The sequence below is a fragment of the Miniopterus natalensis genome, chromosome 18 (genome assembly GCF_054644295.1).
Source record: "Miniopterus natalensis isolate mMinNat1 chromosome 18, mMinNat1.hap1, whole genome shotgun sequence".
Lineage (NCBI taxonomy): Eukaryota > Metazoa > Chordata > Mammalia > Chiroptera > Miniopteridae > Miniopterus > Miniopterus natalensis.
In genome coordinates, this window is record NC_142098.1 from 19,160,233 (window position 1) to 19,176,578 (window position 16,346).

The window sequence follows — 16,346 nt, forward strand, 5'->3', positions numbered from 1 at the left end:
AAAACAGTCCCATCATTATTGTTTTAAGTCATAAAAGCTATCATTACTACACATACACACACAGATTCCATTTTCTCTTCACGGTGACCCTGGCATTGGTATTAACGCCATTGTAGATGACGAAGCTGAGGCCTGAAAAAGTTATTAGCTTGCCCGCAGGATTTGAATCCAGGTTTCTCCAGCACGCCCTCTGTCCACCACACCAGCAGGCAGATCTCTAGGAACTGGTCTCATGTGAATCGCCAGCCCAAGAAGGACACTGGCAGCGGCAGCTGCTGCCTGCCTAAGCCCCTGCTGTTTTATGTGGCTCCTCTAACACCATGGTCCTCAGACTTTAAAAAGCACCATAATCCCCTAAAGGGCTCACCAAAGGACAGGTCCTCAGGCCCTACCTCAATCGTTTCTGATTCCAGAGGTCAGGGTGGGGCCTGAGAACCTGCATTCCTAACAAGTTTCCAAATGATGCCAATGCTGCCAGTCTGGGGACTCTAGAGAACCTCTGCTCTAATAGCCAGGATACCATTGGCGCCACCACACTGCACCATGGTATAGAAAACTGTGATCACTCCCAGGAGCGGCCCCAAGGCCCTGTGGCCCAGGGAACAGAACAGAGGCAGAGGAAGAAGTTTCAACAGGAAGCCCTGGCCTCCTCCCTGGGGCTGAGGGGACAGGGAGCCACTTAAGGACAGAGATGCTCCTAAATGCCCTTCTTTCCACAGAATTCTCCAGTATCTCTTTGACAACACCTGGCTGGACAGCCTGACCAGGGCCGTGTTTGTGGAGTTCACTGTCTACAACGCCAACGTCAACCTGTTCTGCATCATCACTCTGACCCTGGAGACCAGCGCTCTGGGTGGGTACTTGCCTGTGAACCCATCTGCAGTGTTCCGGGTGATAAGCCCCCCCACTCCCTCTGGGCTAGGCCCAGCTGCCCCAGCGCCAGAGCTTCAGGGCAAATGGTGGTTTAGGAAACTGAGGGGTGGGTATCGGTTCTCCCTGGGCACCCAAAGGCAAGGCTTCAGGGTCACTCCAGCCTTATTCCTAGCTTCCCCGCCCCTCCTCTCTGGCCTTGTCTCCCACGTTATCCTAAGAGAACCCAGGTTGGGGTCTGAAAGCGGCTCATATCCCTGAGCTTCCCACTCTACCAGTGGTGGGGGCTGGCAGTGAGCGGCTGGGGAGGGGGTGACCTGGTAACAGATACCTTGACCTAAAACAATATTTTACTTGTACCTCAGTCTTCATTGTGAGGTACATTTTACATCCCAGTCCAACACACACAAATAAACACAACTGAGACAAGAGCTTCAAAACTATTTCCCTTGACTACGTGCTATCATATTTTGCATTCTGTTCTGTGTTTTATTCTAGTTCTTTCTCCCCAGCCCCCTACCTTTCACCCTTTTTTAAAGCTCATCACAATTTATTGAAAAACTGACCTAAGGTCTCTTCGGCTAACAATCAATTTGCCTTAAAACTCAACCACCTCTCCTTTGAAAAGGAAACATTTTGAAAATATGTATTACCTTTATAAAACACTGTAATGTTTGTAGATTTAAAAAATTTTCAGAACTTTGAAAACGCCTTCCATTATCATTGTCATATCAATTTCCATTGTCATTCCCCACTGTCAAACGTTTCTTTCACATCCCTTTTGGGAGCTTATTTGTCTCTCTTTGGTTTCCCTATTTCTTTTGGTCGTCTTTCTTTTTGGCTTTTTAAGGCCCTCTTAAACAACTTGTCCCCAAACACACCTGATTCAATTATGTGTGTCTATAAATTATGTGGGTTAGGTTTCAGGTCTGGTTGATGCAGCAGGCCACGGACGTCAGTAAAGACTCAGGCTGTCTGCATCTTTCCATCTGCCATTCTTGGGGTTGCCTTGGCTTTTGTACGCAGTAGCCTTCATAGTCAGATTGGTTTTTAAAAAATCATTTCAATATAAAAAAAAAAAGAAATAGAAAAACACACAAATGGATGAAAGATGACTCAAAAGACGGTTGAAGTTTAGGCATACTGGTCAGTAGGTGAATGGATCCTCTGTACACCTAAACTTGTCCTTTCTGATCTGTCCATAATCTTTGACATCCACTAATGGTTCCCATTCAGTCCCTTGGGTCTATGAGTCTAAAGGACCTTTATCTTCTCTTTTGCCCCCAGCCAGCCTCCAGAAGGGCTTTAGCTTGAGTCATCCCAATGATGACTTCCGGTTGGAGGCGGTGGCTCGATTGGGAGGGGAGGGGGAGAGCTGGGGGGTGGGGAGCTGGAGGGGTCGTGGTGAAAGAAATGCACTCTGCTTCCCAGGAACCTTCTTTGCACATGCAGACCTGCAGAGCCTACGCCTGTATCCCTTCACCAATGGCTGGCACCCCTTTGTGGTGGCGGCAGAGGTCATCTACCTCCTGTTCCTCATCTACTACATGGTCGTGCAGGTGAGGGGTGGACTTGTAGCTCCATGGGCAAGGGATGGAGATGGCAACGTGCCCATTCCCTCTCCCACCCCTACCCTCTTCCCTGGGGTGGGAACTGAAGGAGGGGGAGGAAAAGGTTCTGCTTACCTGTTTGTCATGGCAAACTTTGGGGGCCCTTCTGCTAATCCTAAGGGCTGACCTAGTTCAGAGACCCAACTTTTGCACTTCACAATAATGAAGAACTCAGAGGGTGGTCCTTCCTGGGAGGGGAAGGGAGAGGAACAAGGCTCCCATTTCTGCTGAATCGAGACTTTACAAAAACGCTAGAGGTGGACAGTCTCCATAGCTGGGGCTTCTCTGAACTTAGATTGTGGGGGTTACTGGCACTTTTGTTCTCACAGTAGTCCCTGAGAATTAGGAAACATCCCCCTTGCTACCTTTACCACCATGTAGCACAATGAAGGTGAAGATATTAATAATGACGATGGTTTGAAGAGGCTGGGAACATATTCAAAGTATATTAGATGTTCTTTTCCAAAAATGGAAACTGGATACCTAAAAGGGGCATCCTGGCCTCCACCCCAGTGCTTGCTCCAATAACCACAGCAACCACTTTAAAGTAACAAAGACAATATACTTTGAGTGCTCACTGTGAGGCATTGTGCTAAGAACCTTATGTGGATTTTCTCCTTTCACACCAGGAGAAAGGTCCTATGGGATCCACTTCAGAGTAGGAAGATAGCATCCAGAGATGTGAAGTACAGTAGTACCTCGGTTTTCAAACGTCTCCAGTGACTAACATTTCAGTTTATGAGTGCCGTAAACCCGGAAGGAAATGCTTTGGTTTTCAAACCCACCTCGGGAGTCAAACAGGCCACACGGTTTCCGCTGAGGGCAAGATCCTGAGGCCTACCTGTCGGCTGTGGATCCCTTGGTTTTTGAACGTTTCAGAACTCGAATGGTCTTCCGGAATGGGTTACATTAGAAAACCAAGGTATCACTGTAATTTATCCAAGTTCAGGACTGAATCCTGAGAGTCTGAACCCAGGTCTTGACACTCAACCCTTAGGCCACACCATCAGCCTCATAAACGGGTAACCCACATGGTCTCTGAGCATCCAGTTTAAACCCAAAGGCCAACAGTTATCAAATAGCAACTTTGTCCTAGCATTTCTCTAAGAACATCAAAGGAGGCCCATTCGCCACCCTCTGAGCTTCGTTCCTCTCCTCTCCATTGCCCTCACACTCTGCCTGCGGCTGTTTCAGAAAGCCTCTCTCTCAAACCCTTAAATCTTTCTCAAAATTCTGTTTGAGCAGTTTTAAAAATTTCCCCTTCGCTCCATCCCTTTAGAAAGGAGGCAAACTTAGTCTCTTACCAGCCAAACACTAGTCCTTCCTCCGTAATAGTAGGTAGGGGAGGGAAACGGGAGACAACAGAAGATTCTCTTGAGTGGAAGCAAAAAGAAGGAATGGGAGGGAGGCTGAGAACATGCACAGTATTATTATTTTTGACCTGTGACACCTGCTGGGGTAACAGCACTAGAAACAAAGTATCCTGCCAACCCAGGAAACCTCCCCACAGAGGAAGGGAGAAAAAAAAAACTACTTAAAATTATTTATTTTAAATTGTTGTAAATATACGTAACATAAAATTTACCATTTTAGCCATTTTTAAATGCACATTTTGGTGGCATGAAGTACATTCACACCGTTGTGCAACTATCACCACCATCCATCTCCAGAACTTCTCTCCTCTTGCAAAACTGAAACTACCCATTCAACAATAATTCCCACCTTACCCCTAAGAAAACGACTTTTATTATTGAAAAAGCATTAAACCAGAATGTGATGTGTAACCCAGGCAATTCGCCAAAGAGACAGAAAGAAACCTCACCCTTGGATATCACCAAGCAGATACAATCCATTACATACATATACATTCTTAAAATAAAGGCTAATTAATCCTTACCAGGACTTATAGCACCATTCATTTCACTAGTCCATCCTAATTCAACTGGTATTTGGGGTGGCCAACTGAGTTTGCTAACTGCCTTTATGAAAAGGAAAAATAAACTTCATTTATCTTTACAACAGGAGATAGTTTTGCAACTTGAAGCCAGGTGCCTGCCTGTTACACTCCTACTTTCTTAAAGGAAACCAGGAGACAGAAAAACATCCATGAGTTATAAAACTGGCCAGAAGCTTGTTTAGCATTTGTTTTTTTAAAAATATGTTTTTATTGGTTTCAGAGAGAGGAAGGGAGAGGGAGAGAGAGAAACTTCAATGATGAGAGAGTCATCGATCAGTTGCCTCCTGCACACCCCCCACTGGGGATTGAGCCAGAAAACCAGGCATGTGCCCTGACTGGGAATCGAACTGTGACCTCCTGGTTTATAGGTTGATGTTCAACCACTAAGCAACACTGGCAGGGCATGTTAGCTTTTAAAAAGATTTGCATACATCTCAAAGGGGTAGAGAAAGAATTCACAATTACAAGTTTTCTTTAGTAAATGTGCTATGGTGGGGGGGATGTCTTTCCTCCCCGCCCCCTTTTTTGGCATCACAGAGAATTAAATGTCTTATTAGATAATGTATTTACTCTTTTTAAAAATATACATTTTTTATTGTTGACAGTATTACAGATGTCCCCCATTCCCTCCCCTTTACCCCCTCTACCCAGCCCCTACCCCTCCAGATGTATTTACTTTTTACACCTCCAAATCCTGCAGCTCAGATTAATGACAGGATCAGGTAGGGTCTGTGCATAAATTTTGGGAGAGGCCTCCAGCACTCTGAATGTGGGGCCAAGGCTCTGAGAGACCTCCAGGACCCAGTAACCTCCTCCCAGAGGGTGATTCTGGGTGGTGCAGGGAGCCACCTTGGGGGTGAAGGCGGGAAACAAGCACAGTTCTGGCCACAGTCTTTGATAGAACCTCCTTTGCCAGGGCAAGCTTATGAAGAAGCAGAAGTGGTGCTATTTCCACAGCAAGTGGAACCTTCTGGATCTGGCCATCATCTTGGCCAGCTGGAGTGCCCTGGTGGTGTTTGTGAAGAGGGCCATCCTAGCGGAGCGAGACATCCAGCGATACCGAAAACACGGGGAGGAGTAAGTGGCTCAGCCTCAGCCCCAGGTCCCACCACTGGCCCCGCTTGCTCCAGCTCTGTGTGGCTCAGGGGTGAAAGGAGGCCTTTAAAATCTTGACCCTCAGAGGATGAAGGGTCACTCTAAAAAATAACTATCACTTAGATGCAGGTTTGTGGTCTGAAGCATATGCAATTGGAGCGGACTCTAAAACAAAATAAAACAGGATCTTTTGCAAATCTTACCAAAACAGAGGACCAAGTGACACTCTGTTAAGGTCCTTTCCAGCCTTTTGGGCAGGGGTTTTGCAAGCATTAATGTTGTCAACCTGCCTCTGCCACCATTTACCAAAGGTCTACTCTGTGCTAGGCAGGATGCCCTAACCAACCAGATCCTCATGAGAACTGATGGAGGTAAGTGTTATCATTACCCCATTTTACAAATAAAGAACTTGAGGCTCAGAGAGATACTGTGACTTCCCCAATGTCACACAGCTAACAAGTAGCAGAGAAGTAATTTAAATCTAGCTTCATGTGTCTCCAGGATCCCAGCTTTTACTTTGAACCATTGTATTTCTTGACTCACTGATTTTATAGATAGAGCTAACATTTATTAAGTTATTGTTGGATGCCGCGCACACAGTCTTAAAGACACCACTTTAAAAGCATTATCTCATCTACTTTAACCTTCCTGAAACTTCTGAGATATTATCATCATCTCTTTCTCACAGATGAGAATATTGAGGCTCAGAGAGTTTAAGTTGTCTGGGCAAAGTCACACAGCAAGGAAATGCAGGGCCTAGAATTTGAACTCTGCACTCCTAACCTCCACTCTAGATTGTCTCATTCATTCAACAAACCCTAATTGAGCACACCCATGTTGCCACACCAAATATATGACAAAAACTCCACCCTCTCTAAAGGCCCCCATCCATAAAAATGTCTCAATATCAATCATGTTCCTTGAGCTAAAAATTATCAGTATTTTTATTTAAGCTGATTATAAACCTTATGCAGAACAGTTATTTTAAAAAACTTAAAGATGGGTTGGTTCTTGAAGGGGTCTGCAAAAGATGACACAGGAGCCAATCCAGCCCACCACCTGTTTTATAAATAAAGTTTTATTAGAACACTACCTCACCCACTTATTCCTTTATGTATTATCTATGGCTCCTTTCCTGCTAAAACTGGGTTGAGTTGTTGGAACAGAAACTGGCCCACAGAGCCTCAAATATGTGCCATCTGGCCCTTTACAGAAAAACTATCTACTGCTTAGAGAACAAAGCCTGAGTTCTAGGAAGGAACAATGGTGAGTTTGTTTTAGGTCACACATTTACTGAGATCACTGACGGCCAGTGTGATCATTGAACCATCATTGTCCCCACACTAGCCATGCTTTATGATATGATTCCTCACAATGATCTAAACATGCTTTATTTTTGACATTCACACAGACTGGTTTCTTGCTTAGATGGATTATAAAACAATTTTAAATGAGAGAGTACTCTTTTTACATAGAGTGTCAGAAAACATAAAAGAAATCTGCCACTTTTTTTTTTAAGAGGTCTTAGCTTGACTATTCTTTTAACTGATTTTTTGAAGAGATCAATTTGTCGTTCCACTCATTTATGCATTCATTGGTTGATTCTTGTACGTGCCCTGACCAGGGATCCAACTCACAACCTTGGCATACTAGGACGACACTCTAACCAAGTGAGCTACCTGGCCAGGGCCAAATCTGCCACTTTAAAATATATATATATATATATATATATCTTTATTGATTTCCGAGAGAGGAAGGGAGAGGGAGAGAGAGATAGAAACATCAGTGATGACAGAGTCATTGACTGGCTGCCTCCTGCACGCCTTCCCACCAGGGATCCAGTCCACAACCCAGGCATGTGCCCTGACTGGAGATCTCCTGGATCTCCTGGATCCTAGGTTGATGTTCAACCTCTGAGCCACGCCGGCCAGGCAAGAGATGCAAATCTGCCACTTTTAATAGAAACTTGAGTATAGTTAAATTTGGCATTACGGGAAACCCTCAGTTGAATTTGATTCATTAAATAACCAAAGTTTGTTTTTATTTCAGAAACTTGAAAATTTTGTTTTCTTGTTGGAATAGATACCATTTTATAGTTAGGTCCTGAATTTTAAAAGTACTTTTTAGGACCAAATGATTTGTTTCATAGTCTCCCTTTAACCCAGTGCTCTCAGGCCTGGTTCCTCAGCAGAATCACTCAGGAGGATGATTAAACCCTGATGTCCAGGCCTACTAAATCAGGATGTCCGGGGACAGAGCCCCAGCACCAATATTTTTAATGTTTCCCTGGTTTTTCTAAAATGTAGATGAGGTTGAGCACTGTGCTTTAATTAGAGCTAATTGCCATCATAAAGGAGGGCTTACATGATTATTATTTCCACATTTATGAAAAATTGACATGGGGGAAGGTTGGGTATTTCAAAAGAGGCAGGAACAAGGTGCTGCAGGAGCTGAAGGAGGAAGCAACCATCTATACCAGCAGCCCCCATCTGCTCAAAAAAAGGAAGAAGATTCTAGAAGGCAGGAGATTAGGGAGAAGGATAGCTTTCACTAGGATATTATATAAAATGCTTTTAAAAACTTGAGATCATACAATTTTGTTCTATAACCTGTTCCCATCTATGCCATTAGATATATAGGTCTATGCCGTTTTTAATGACACACCAACATTAAGGCTGAATTTAAAGTGCAAAGGCATGAGAGTGGCATGAAGGGCAGGGCGGGATGGGGGGAAGAACCTGAATTTTGGACTCAGACACACCTGGATTCCAACTGTCATTCTCCCACCACCAGTTATGCCACTAACTATATCACTAGCTGTGTGACCTTGTGCCAACTCTCTGTCCTTATCTGTAAAATGGAGATAGCATACTTCCTCATCCAGTGGTTTCCAGTCAAATGACACAATGCAATTAAAGTTCACTAGGCCCTCACGTAGCACAGCAACTCGATGGTACTTCTGTCCTCCCTTCAAATGTAAGGGCAGTGGGTACATTCACTCAGATAGGAGGAAGTGGCATCTAGTGACCCCAAACCAGGAGGGGAGGCTCCCAGAACTCCCTCACCTTCATCCTCTTGACTCTGGAGGACTCCTCCTTTGTCATTCTTCCGTAGCTCTGCAGCCATTAAACAAGGCTGTTCAATAATGGCCCTGAACTAACCACTGAGGCCCTATGACCACCATTACCATCATCATCCCTATCATAAACATCCTCCTCACCGTCACCACCATCATCATCATCACTGTCATCTACATCGCCATCCTCATCTCACCATCATCCTCACCATCACCATCACCATCATCATCTCACCATCATCCTCACCATCACCACCATCATCATCATCATCATCTCACAATCATCCTCACCATCACCACCACCATCATCACTGTCATCTGCATTGCCATCATCATCACCACCATCTCATCCTCACCATCACCATCATCATCTCACCATCATCCTCACCATCACCACCACCATCATCACTGTCATCTGCATCGCCATCATCATCATCATCACCATTTCATCCTTACCATCACCATCATCATCATCTCACCATCATCCTCACCATCACCATCATCACCATCTCACCATCACCTAGCTGGGGGGATTTGAATAGCTCTGCCTCCTAGACCTGTTGCAGGAAGTGATGGCCTCTGAGAAAGTATGTCTAATGCTGCATCCTGGGCTGAACTGAGTCCAAATGAACTCTGGCTGAGCTGCTCACAGTCTCTGAGACCCATTCTCCCGTCTTGGTCCCAAAGGGTGATCAGTTTCAGTGAGACAGCAGCAGCTGATGCTGCCCTTGGCTACATCATTGCCTTCCTGGTACTGCTGTCCACGGTGAAACTTTGGCATCTGCTCAGGTTGAACCCCAAAATGAACATGATCACATCAGCCCTGCGCCGCGCCTGGGGGGACATTTCAGGCTTTGTCATCGTCATCCTTATCATGCTCCTGGCTTACTCCGTTGCGGTGAGTGGCTCCTCTGGGAAAACCTCAGAGCTGGTCTCCTTGGAAGCAAAGGCTGCTCAGTGTTGGGGGATTGGAGATTAGGGTTAGGGAAACCCTAGGAACCTAAGGGAGATGACAGATCTTCTGAGTCCAGGGCCTTTTTGGCTGGGAGCTCATAAACTGGTCACTCTAAATGGAGACCTCAGTTGGGTAAGAGTGAGCAGGTACAGTCTCAAGACTGAACGGGCCAGCTTTCTCCAGCGAAGGATTCTTTTCTGTATCCAGACCCTGTCTGGATGTGCCAGTTCTCCTGACATTGCCAGTTGCTCAGACATGCACAGAGCACTCCTCCTGTGTCAGGGGATGTGGAAATGAATTGGGCAGTACCTGTCCTTGAGCTGAAGCAGAGAAGGGGAAGTGAGGATGGACGTATCTGCAGGCCAGGCCATGTCAATGCTTGATGCTCTACACATATGAGGCATGAACTTAGTAGGGCCAACGCCATTTCATTCAGCCCCTTCACACTGAGAGCATTTAAAAAATCACATTGCTTTTATGACTGAAAAAACAAAACCCTAACTATCAACTCTTTTTTATATCAAGTAATGTGAGAAACAAAGACCCTCGGACACATCCTGATCTCCATCTAAATATGCCCCCATCCTCTCCAAGCCCATGATTCTCATCACAACCCTGGCTCCCACTCCTCTGACACCCTCCACCCAATCTTGATCCACTCCTCACTCCAGCCCCTCTCTGAATTCTCACTCTGGCCGAATCCAGTCTCTTACCTTCTACCATCCCCTGATCTCCATACCATCCAATAGTCTATCTTATCCTAGTCCCCACTCATCTCTAACCCTCTCCCCTGATCCTTTTTCTGACTATTACCTCAAACCCCCTAATCCATCCCTGACCTCACTCCATCTTCTTCTCTCACCCTCAGAAATAGGGTGACATGCGCTGATGGAGGGCATATCCTGAAAAGTTGGAGTCTGCTTTTGTCAAAAGTACCCTCTCCAATCCCTTAGTTCACGTGGATTTATTCAGCCCTCTGTGTGCAGTGCATGCGCTGCAGGGACAGTGCAGTGTCCTCTGGGACTAGAAGTCACCCAGAGCCAATGGAGTGCTGGGCTTCCCTTTGACACAAAGCCCTGTGGAAATCTTTGGGGTGGGGGATATGGTGGGAGGAAAACACGGGGGAGGGGAAGGTCCTGTCCAGGCAGAAGAAGCCTATTGTCCATCTAACCCAACTCCCCAAGAGCAAAAAGGGTGGGGCCTCAGAGAGCCCAGTTTAATTACTGAGTCTTAGAGCAGCTGTCTGAGTGAATGCAGTAGGAGACTAGCAGTTGGTGCTTGAGCCCCAGAAGTGCACGTGCATCCCATACAAATCTGGGTGTGTACTCACACCAACTCCCACACCTCTGTAGGTACCAATAGCTTGGCCAGGCCAGGCCAAGGATGTGGCTGACCCAGACCACTAACTCTACTGTCAAACAACAGGCTTTGGGGGTTGCATGTTTTCTTTCTCTGTTCATGAGGACTCTTTCCATAACAGTCAAACTTAATATTTGGTTGGAAACTCCGTTCCTACAAAACCATCTTTGATGCAGCAGAAACGATGATCAGCCTTCAGCTAGGAATCTTCAACTACGAGGAGGTAGGGTAAGGGGACATGGACACTCCCATCTACACCAAGCCTTTACAAAACTTAAGAAAAGCATTCCCATCAAATGCCTCCCCAGTGGCTATCACCCCTGTGTCCATGTCCTGGCAAGTGCAGGGTAACTATGGACAAATAAAAAGGGTCCCCCTTCCTCAGTCAGACAGCCCCACACTAGGGCCCACGGCTCACCCTGGGGACCCCAGCTTATAGAATAACATGAGGTACTGGCTACTCAGGAGAGGGCTATGCTAGGGTGTCCTCAGATGGGAATGCTCCTGACCCTAGCCAGAAATGGTACCCATAATTGGAAATGGCAGCAGTGAGGAATAGGGGTGCTGCCCTCTCCCTCTCCTGGAAGCTCTTGAGAGCATACTGTCAGCTCCCAGGCAGAAAAGGACCTTTCTGGCTCAAGGCTCTGCCTAACTCTGAGGACCAATTTTCCCTCTGAGGGTGCCTAGTGTGGGAGGTGGCCAATAGGACATGGGACCTCCAGGGATGACTGGATTTCTTCCTAACAGGTCCTGGACTACAGCCCAGTGCTCGGCTCCTTCCTAATTGGGTCCTGCATTGTTTTCATGACATTTGTTGTGCTGAATCTATTTATCTCTGTCATCCTGGTGGCCTTCAATGAAGAGCAAAAATACTATCAGGTGAATCCCTTTGGCCATTTCCTCAACAGTCATTCACCTTGAAATAGGAAAAGGTTGGCTGAGCAGCATTAGACATTAGTGGAACTTGAGAGACCACTGTAGCTCAAAGCCTTCATTTCATGGGAGGGGAAACTGAGGACCAGAAGAAGGAAATTACTTCACCGGGATCACAAGCAAATGAAGGGAACACTAGAATTGGGTTTCCTGATTCCCAGTGTGGGACTCTGTTCATTACATCAGTGATTCTCAGCTATGATTGTACATTAGAATCACCTAGGGGCTTTTGGAAACTATTGCTGTTGCCCCTGAGACCAATAAAAACAGAATCCCAGGGTGAATGATGTAAGCCTGGGTATTTCCGAAATCTCGCTGTGTGATTTTAATATGCAACCAAGGTTGAGAACACATTAAAAATAATGAAAGAAGACAATTTAGGTGATACAAACTTTAATACTTTGTGATCAGTCTCTATTCAGAGAACTGTAAGATGGGGTGGAAGTCAGGAGGCTTTTATAGGATAAAGAATAAAAAAAAAATCAAGGAAGAGAAAAATGGAAAATATTGGATTGGCTGGGGCCTCATAGTCAACTTTGTTTGGGGTGAGAAGGGAAAAGAAATAAGTATGGAGAGAGCCCAGAGTTGGGTTGGTGTTTGGGGATTGACAGGCTGAATGTACTGCATTTCTGGTCAAGGGGAGCATTTACAGGGACACAAATGTTACCTAAGTTTCTGGTTGTTGACAAGGCACCCTGAGTAGGAGCGGCTGCACTTTAGGCCTAGAAATTTATTTCAACAAGTCATATGGTGACTTCTGTTTAAATTCTGAGAAACTGCCAAACTGTTTTCCAGAGCAGCGGCACCATTTCACATTGCCAGCAGGAATGCATGGGAGGCTCTGCACATACATTCCTAACCACCTCTGCTGGGGGTGGTGGAGGAATTCCATCATTTTCACCAGAGGGGAAGGAGGAAACCCCCTGGGGATAAAGGGGGGAGCACACACCCTTGGGCTTCCCTGAAGGAGGTGAATCCCAACACAAAAGCAACTCTAAAAAGTGAAGTGAATTTGGCAGGGACCAAGTTACACAATAAAACCAGGGTTTCCCCTGGTTTTATTTAAGAAAAGCCTCCAAACAGGATGTATCTAAATAACTTTGCGTGGTTCTTTGTCCCTCTGCAGCTGTCAGAGGAAGGAGAGATTGTCGATTTGCTGCTGATGAAAATACTCAGTTTCCTGGGCATTAAATGTAAAAGACAGGAGACTGGAAGCTGCAGTGAGCAGCCCGAATTGCCGTCAGAGGCCCAGCCCCCTCAGCCTGCACCAGCTGCACCCCAGGTTTAAGCTGTTCGCCTGCACAAAATCATCTGTAGAGTGGGCAGAAGGCCAGAGCCTAGGGCCTACACTTACCATTGATTCTGTAATCTCTCCAAGTCAATGTTTTCTGTGACCATAGATAATTTATGAAGCTTGGCAAGTAAAACTAATAAAAATATGTATATACATACACATACAATTGTCACTAGTGTCATAGAATAGTGTCGACTTCGAGGGGAAAACCCCTCTTCTACAGGCTAATTATTTCATTTTCTTGTCAGTCAGGTTGCCTTTGAATGATTCTAGTTCAAGGATTCTCAATCTGTGTCTGAGAGATGCTAATGGGCATCATTAGTTTGCTAGAGCAGCCAGAACAAAGTACCACAAACTAGGTAGCTTAAAACAACAGAAATTTACTGTCTCACATTTCTGGAGGATAGAAGCCCAAAATCAAAGTGTCAACAGCGCCATGCTCCCTCAGAAGGCTCTGCAGAGGGATGTTTCTAGTTTCCAGTGTTTGCCAGCAATCCTTGGCATTCCTTGGTTTGCAGATGCATCACTCTAATCTCTGCCTCTGCCGTCACATGGCCTCTCCCAGTATGTCTTTCTCTGTGTCTCTTTTCCTCTTATAAGGATACTAGTCATATGGGATTAAGGGCTCATCCTCCTCCATTATGACTTTGTCTTAATAAATGACATCTGCAATAATTCCTATTTCCAAATTTGGTCACATTCTGAGGTACTGGGGGTTAGGGCTTCAATGTATCTCTTTAGGGGGCACAATTCAACCCATAACAGGTGTCATGACCCCCAAAATGTTTCTGGATCAAATGTATCCAGAAAGTTCTTTAGCATGGGAACTGTCAGAGCTTTTCATATGTTAATGTGCACTGTGAGTCTCCTGGGATGAGATGAGCATGAACAACAGTGTGCAATGATTCCCAAACCTCTTTGACCAAGGCATTCAGTACTGCAGCACCTCAATCAGGGCCAGTGTTCCTTAAATGATACTTCGGGAACTGTTGATCTAAACTAGTGGTTCTCAACCTTGGCTGCATGCTAGAATCCCTAGGTTTCCTCCCAATATATTGGAATCTCTAGGTAGGTCCCAGGTGTCAATATTTTTTTAAGCCACCCAGGTGATTCCAACGTGCAGTCAGACTTGATAACCGTGCCCCTAATTCTGAGAACCACAGATCTAGATAATAAAAGGCTTCCAGATGTCTGTGTGGACAAGTGCAAGTTTCCCCTCCCCCACACAGAGGAAGCACCTCACTCATCCTCTCCAGTTCACCGTATCTTGTCCCTCTTCACACACCCATTGTAGCAGATACTCTAGGTTGTCTGCCCTCAATCCATTCTACGCTTCCCTCCTTGCTATCAGAATCCCGATTTTGTTCAGTAGCCATCTACCTTTCTCCCACATGACTCCTGGGAAGGTGACCCTATAACCACCTCAAGGTAAAATATGATGTGTCTTAGTAATGGTAACTCATGTCCCTTGACAGTGAGCAGTTCAGTGTGCACATGACCCAGTCTGGCCAGTGCAAAATGAGAGGTCTTTAGGACACTTACATGAAAGGTCTGCTTGCTAACAAAAAGAAACACACAGAGATGCGCTCTTATGCTGCTGGACATTGCGTGGTCTGCGTAAGACTCCTGGAACTTTGGCAGTTACCTTGAGACCAGGGGAACAATCTGAAGACGGCAGAGCACCAAGATAAGAGGAACATGAATGCCTGATGAGGTCTTTAAACATCTGACGTAATCAAGGCTGGAACTGAACTACTGCCAGCCTTTTATCTGGACAGAGCTTAAATTTTTTTTATGACGGTTGAATCAGTATCCCACTCTGCTACCCTGACAATCAAAACCCAGGATCCTTTATAAATAGAGAGCCACATAACATGCAGTACACATAAAACCTTGGTGATTTCATTATCTTCTATCCACCCAAAAGGCCACAACCATTCTCTACTGTGTCAGGTATGGACATGAGCTATACATGCAGAGGTGCTCATCAAATAACCCACAGCAAGGTGTACATGTTTTCTGATAAACTGATACAGAAACCTACCCAGATACATACAAAACAGTCTGTTTTAAATAGGAAATCTGGAGAAGTTGTAAATTCTTTATTTCTCTTTCTCATCTTTCCACTCTGCTTCTCCTTCAATCACATTATGTGTTAAGTAGAGACAGTTCCATGATGTGAGCCCTGACGACCTTGAGCTAGCTAGATCTGGGCCACAATACAGATTACTTCCCTTAAATCTCCTCACAGACCCTCTGAGCCATTTCTCCCATATGCCTCAAGGCTTGCTGGTTCCTGGAACTTGTCACCCTGCTGGGGGCAAGTAATTAAGGCATTTCTCCCTACGTGGGGCAGGTTACGCCCCAGTACACCAATACAGCCTGTTCTGTTCTATATAGTTCTTTATCGCCTGCCATGCCCCATTTCACTCCTGGGCAAGTTAGTTAAACTTTTTGAGCCTCCAGCTCACCTATGAAATGAATTTAATACTTACCAGAAAGGGGTTTATCGAGGATTAAAAAGATAATGTTTGCATAATCCTGTCGTAGGCAGTTAGACAAGGATGATGGGCTAGCTACAGAAGGTCATCAGGGTGGAAAGCCCAGGTTGCCTAGCAAAGGACAATTGCAGGGTGGGACCTCATCCCCAGGGTGACCTTTCCTCCCCTAGCATATCGCTGGTCTGGTCGGTCTGGTCCTGTGGTTTGGACTCCCTGACCTTTCCTCCCTAGAGATAACATCTAGGCCTCAGTAGCATTTCAGCTCCAGGCCCAGAAAAGGAGAAAAACCAGACAAGCAACACCAAGGCTGACCTCAGGACTAGCCGAATTGGATAACGACCCCCTGCCCTGATGCCTACCAATCTATCAGTGGAGGCCCCCCGACCCTGAAAGGACACACCTGGAAAGCTGCTGAATATTCTATTTCAGTCTTCCCCTGGGACCTCCCAGGAGCACACCCTCACCTTTCCCCTCCACCTTCCCCCAAGGCATGTCACCTTTACCATCCTCACTTCTGAGCTCCAAGGGCTCTTCCTTTGCCTCTATAACTTGTTTCCTAAGCCCATTTCTCCTATGAATTACTCCTACCTCTGTGATTTTCTAAATAAACGTTCTCTTATAGTTTGAGTCTTGGCTCTGAATTCTTTCCTAGCCAGAACTCAAGTACTGAGGTTGCTGAACTAAGGTCTGGTGTGA

General features: G+C 45.7%; 1 protein-coding gene across 1 annotated transcript in view; it reads left to right on the forward strand.

Annotated features, from left to right (window-relative positions):
- LOC107525345 (polycystin-1-like protein 2) overlaps window positions 1–13,143 on the forward strand; it is a 54,840-nt gene extending 41,697 nt beyond the window's left edge. Inside the window, exons 26-32 of the mRNA XM_016197492.2 lie at window positions 720–853; window positions 2,302–2,429; window positions 5,354–5,514; window positions 9,296–9,506; window positions 11,044–11,145; window positions 11,670–11,801; window positions 12,982–13,143. Of these exons, the coding sequence (XP_016052978.2) occupies window positions 720–853; window positions 2,302–2,429; window positions 5,354–5,514; window positions 9,296–9,506; window positions 11,044–11,145; window positions 11,670–11,801; window positions 12,982–13,143 (1,030 nt within the window). The remainder of the gene's footprint in view (window positions 1–719; window positions 854–2,301; window positions 2,430–5,353; window positions 5,515–9,295; window positions 9,507–11,043; window positions 11,146–11,669; window positions 11,802–12,981) is intronic.
- Window positions 13,144–16,346: the final 3,203 nt, after the last annotated feature.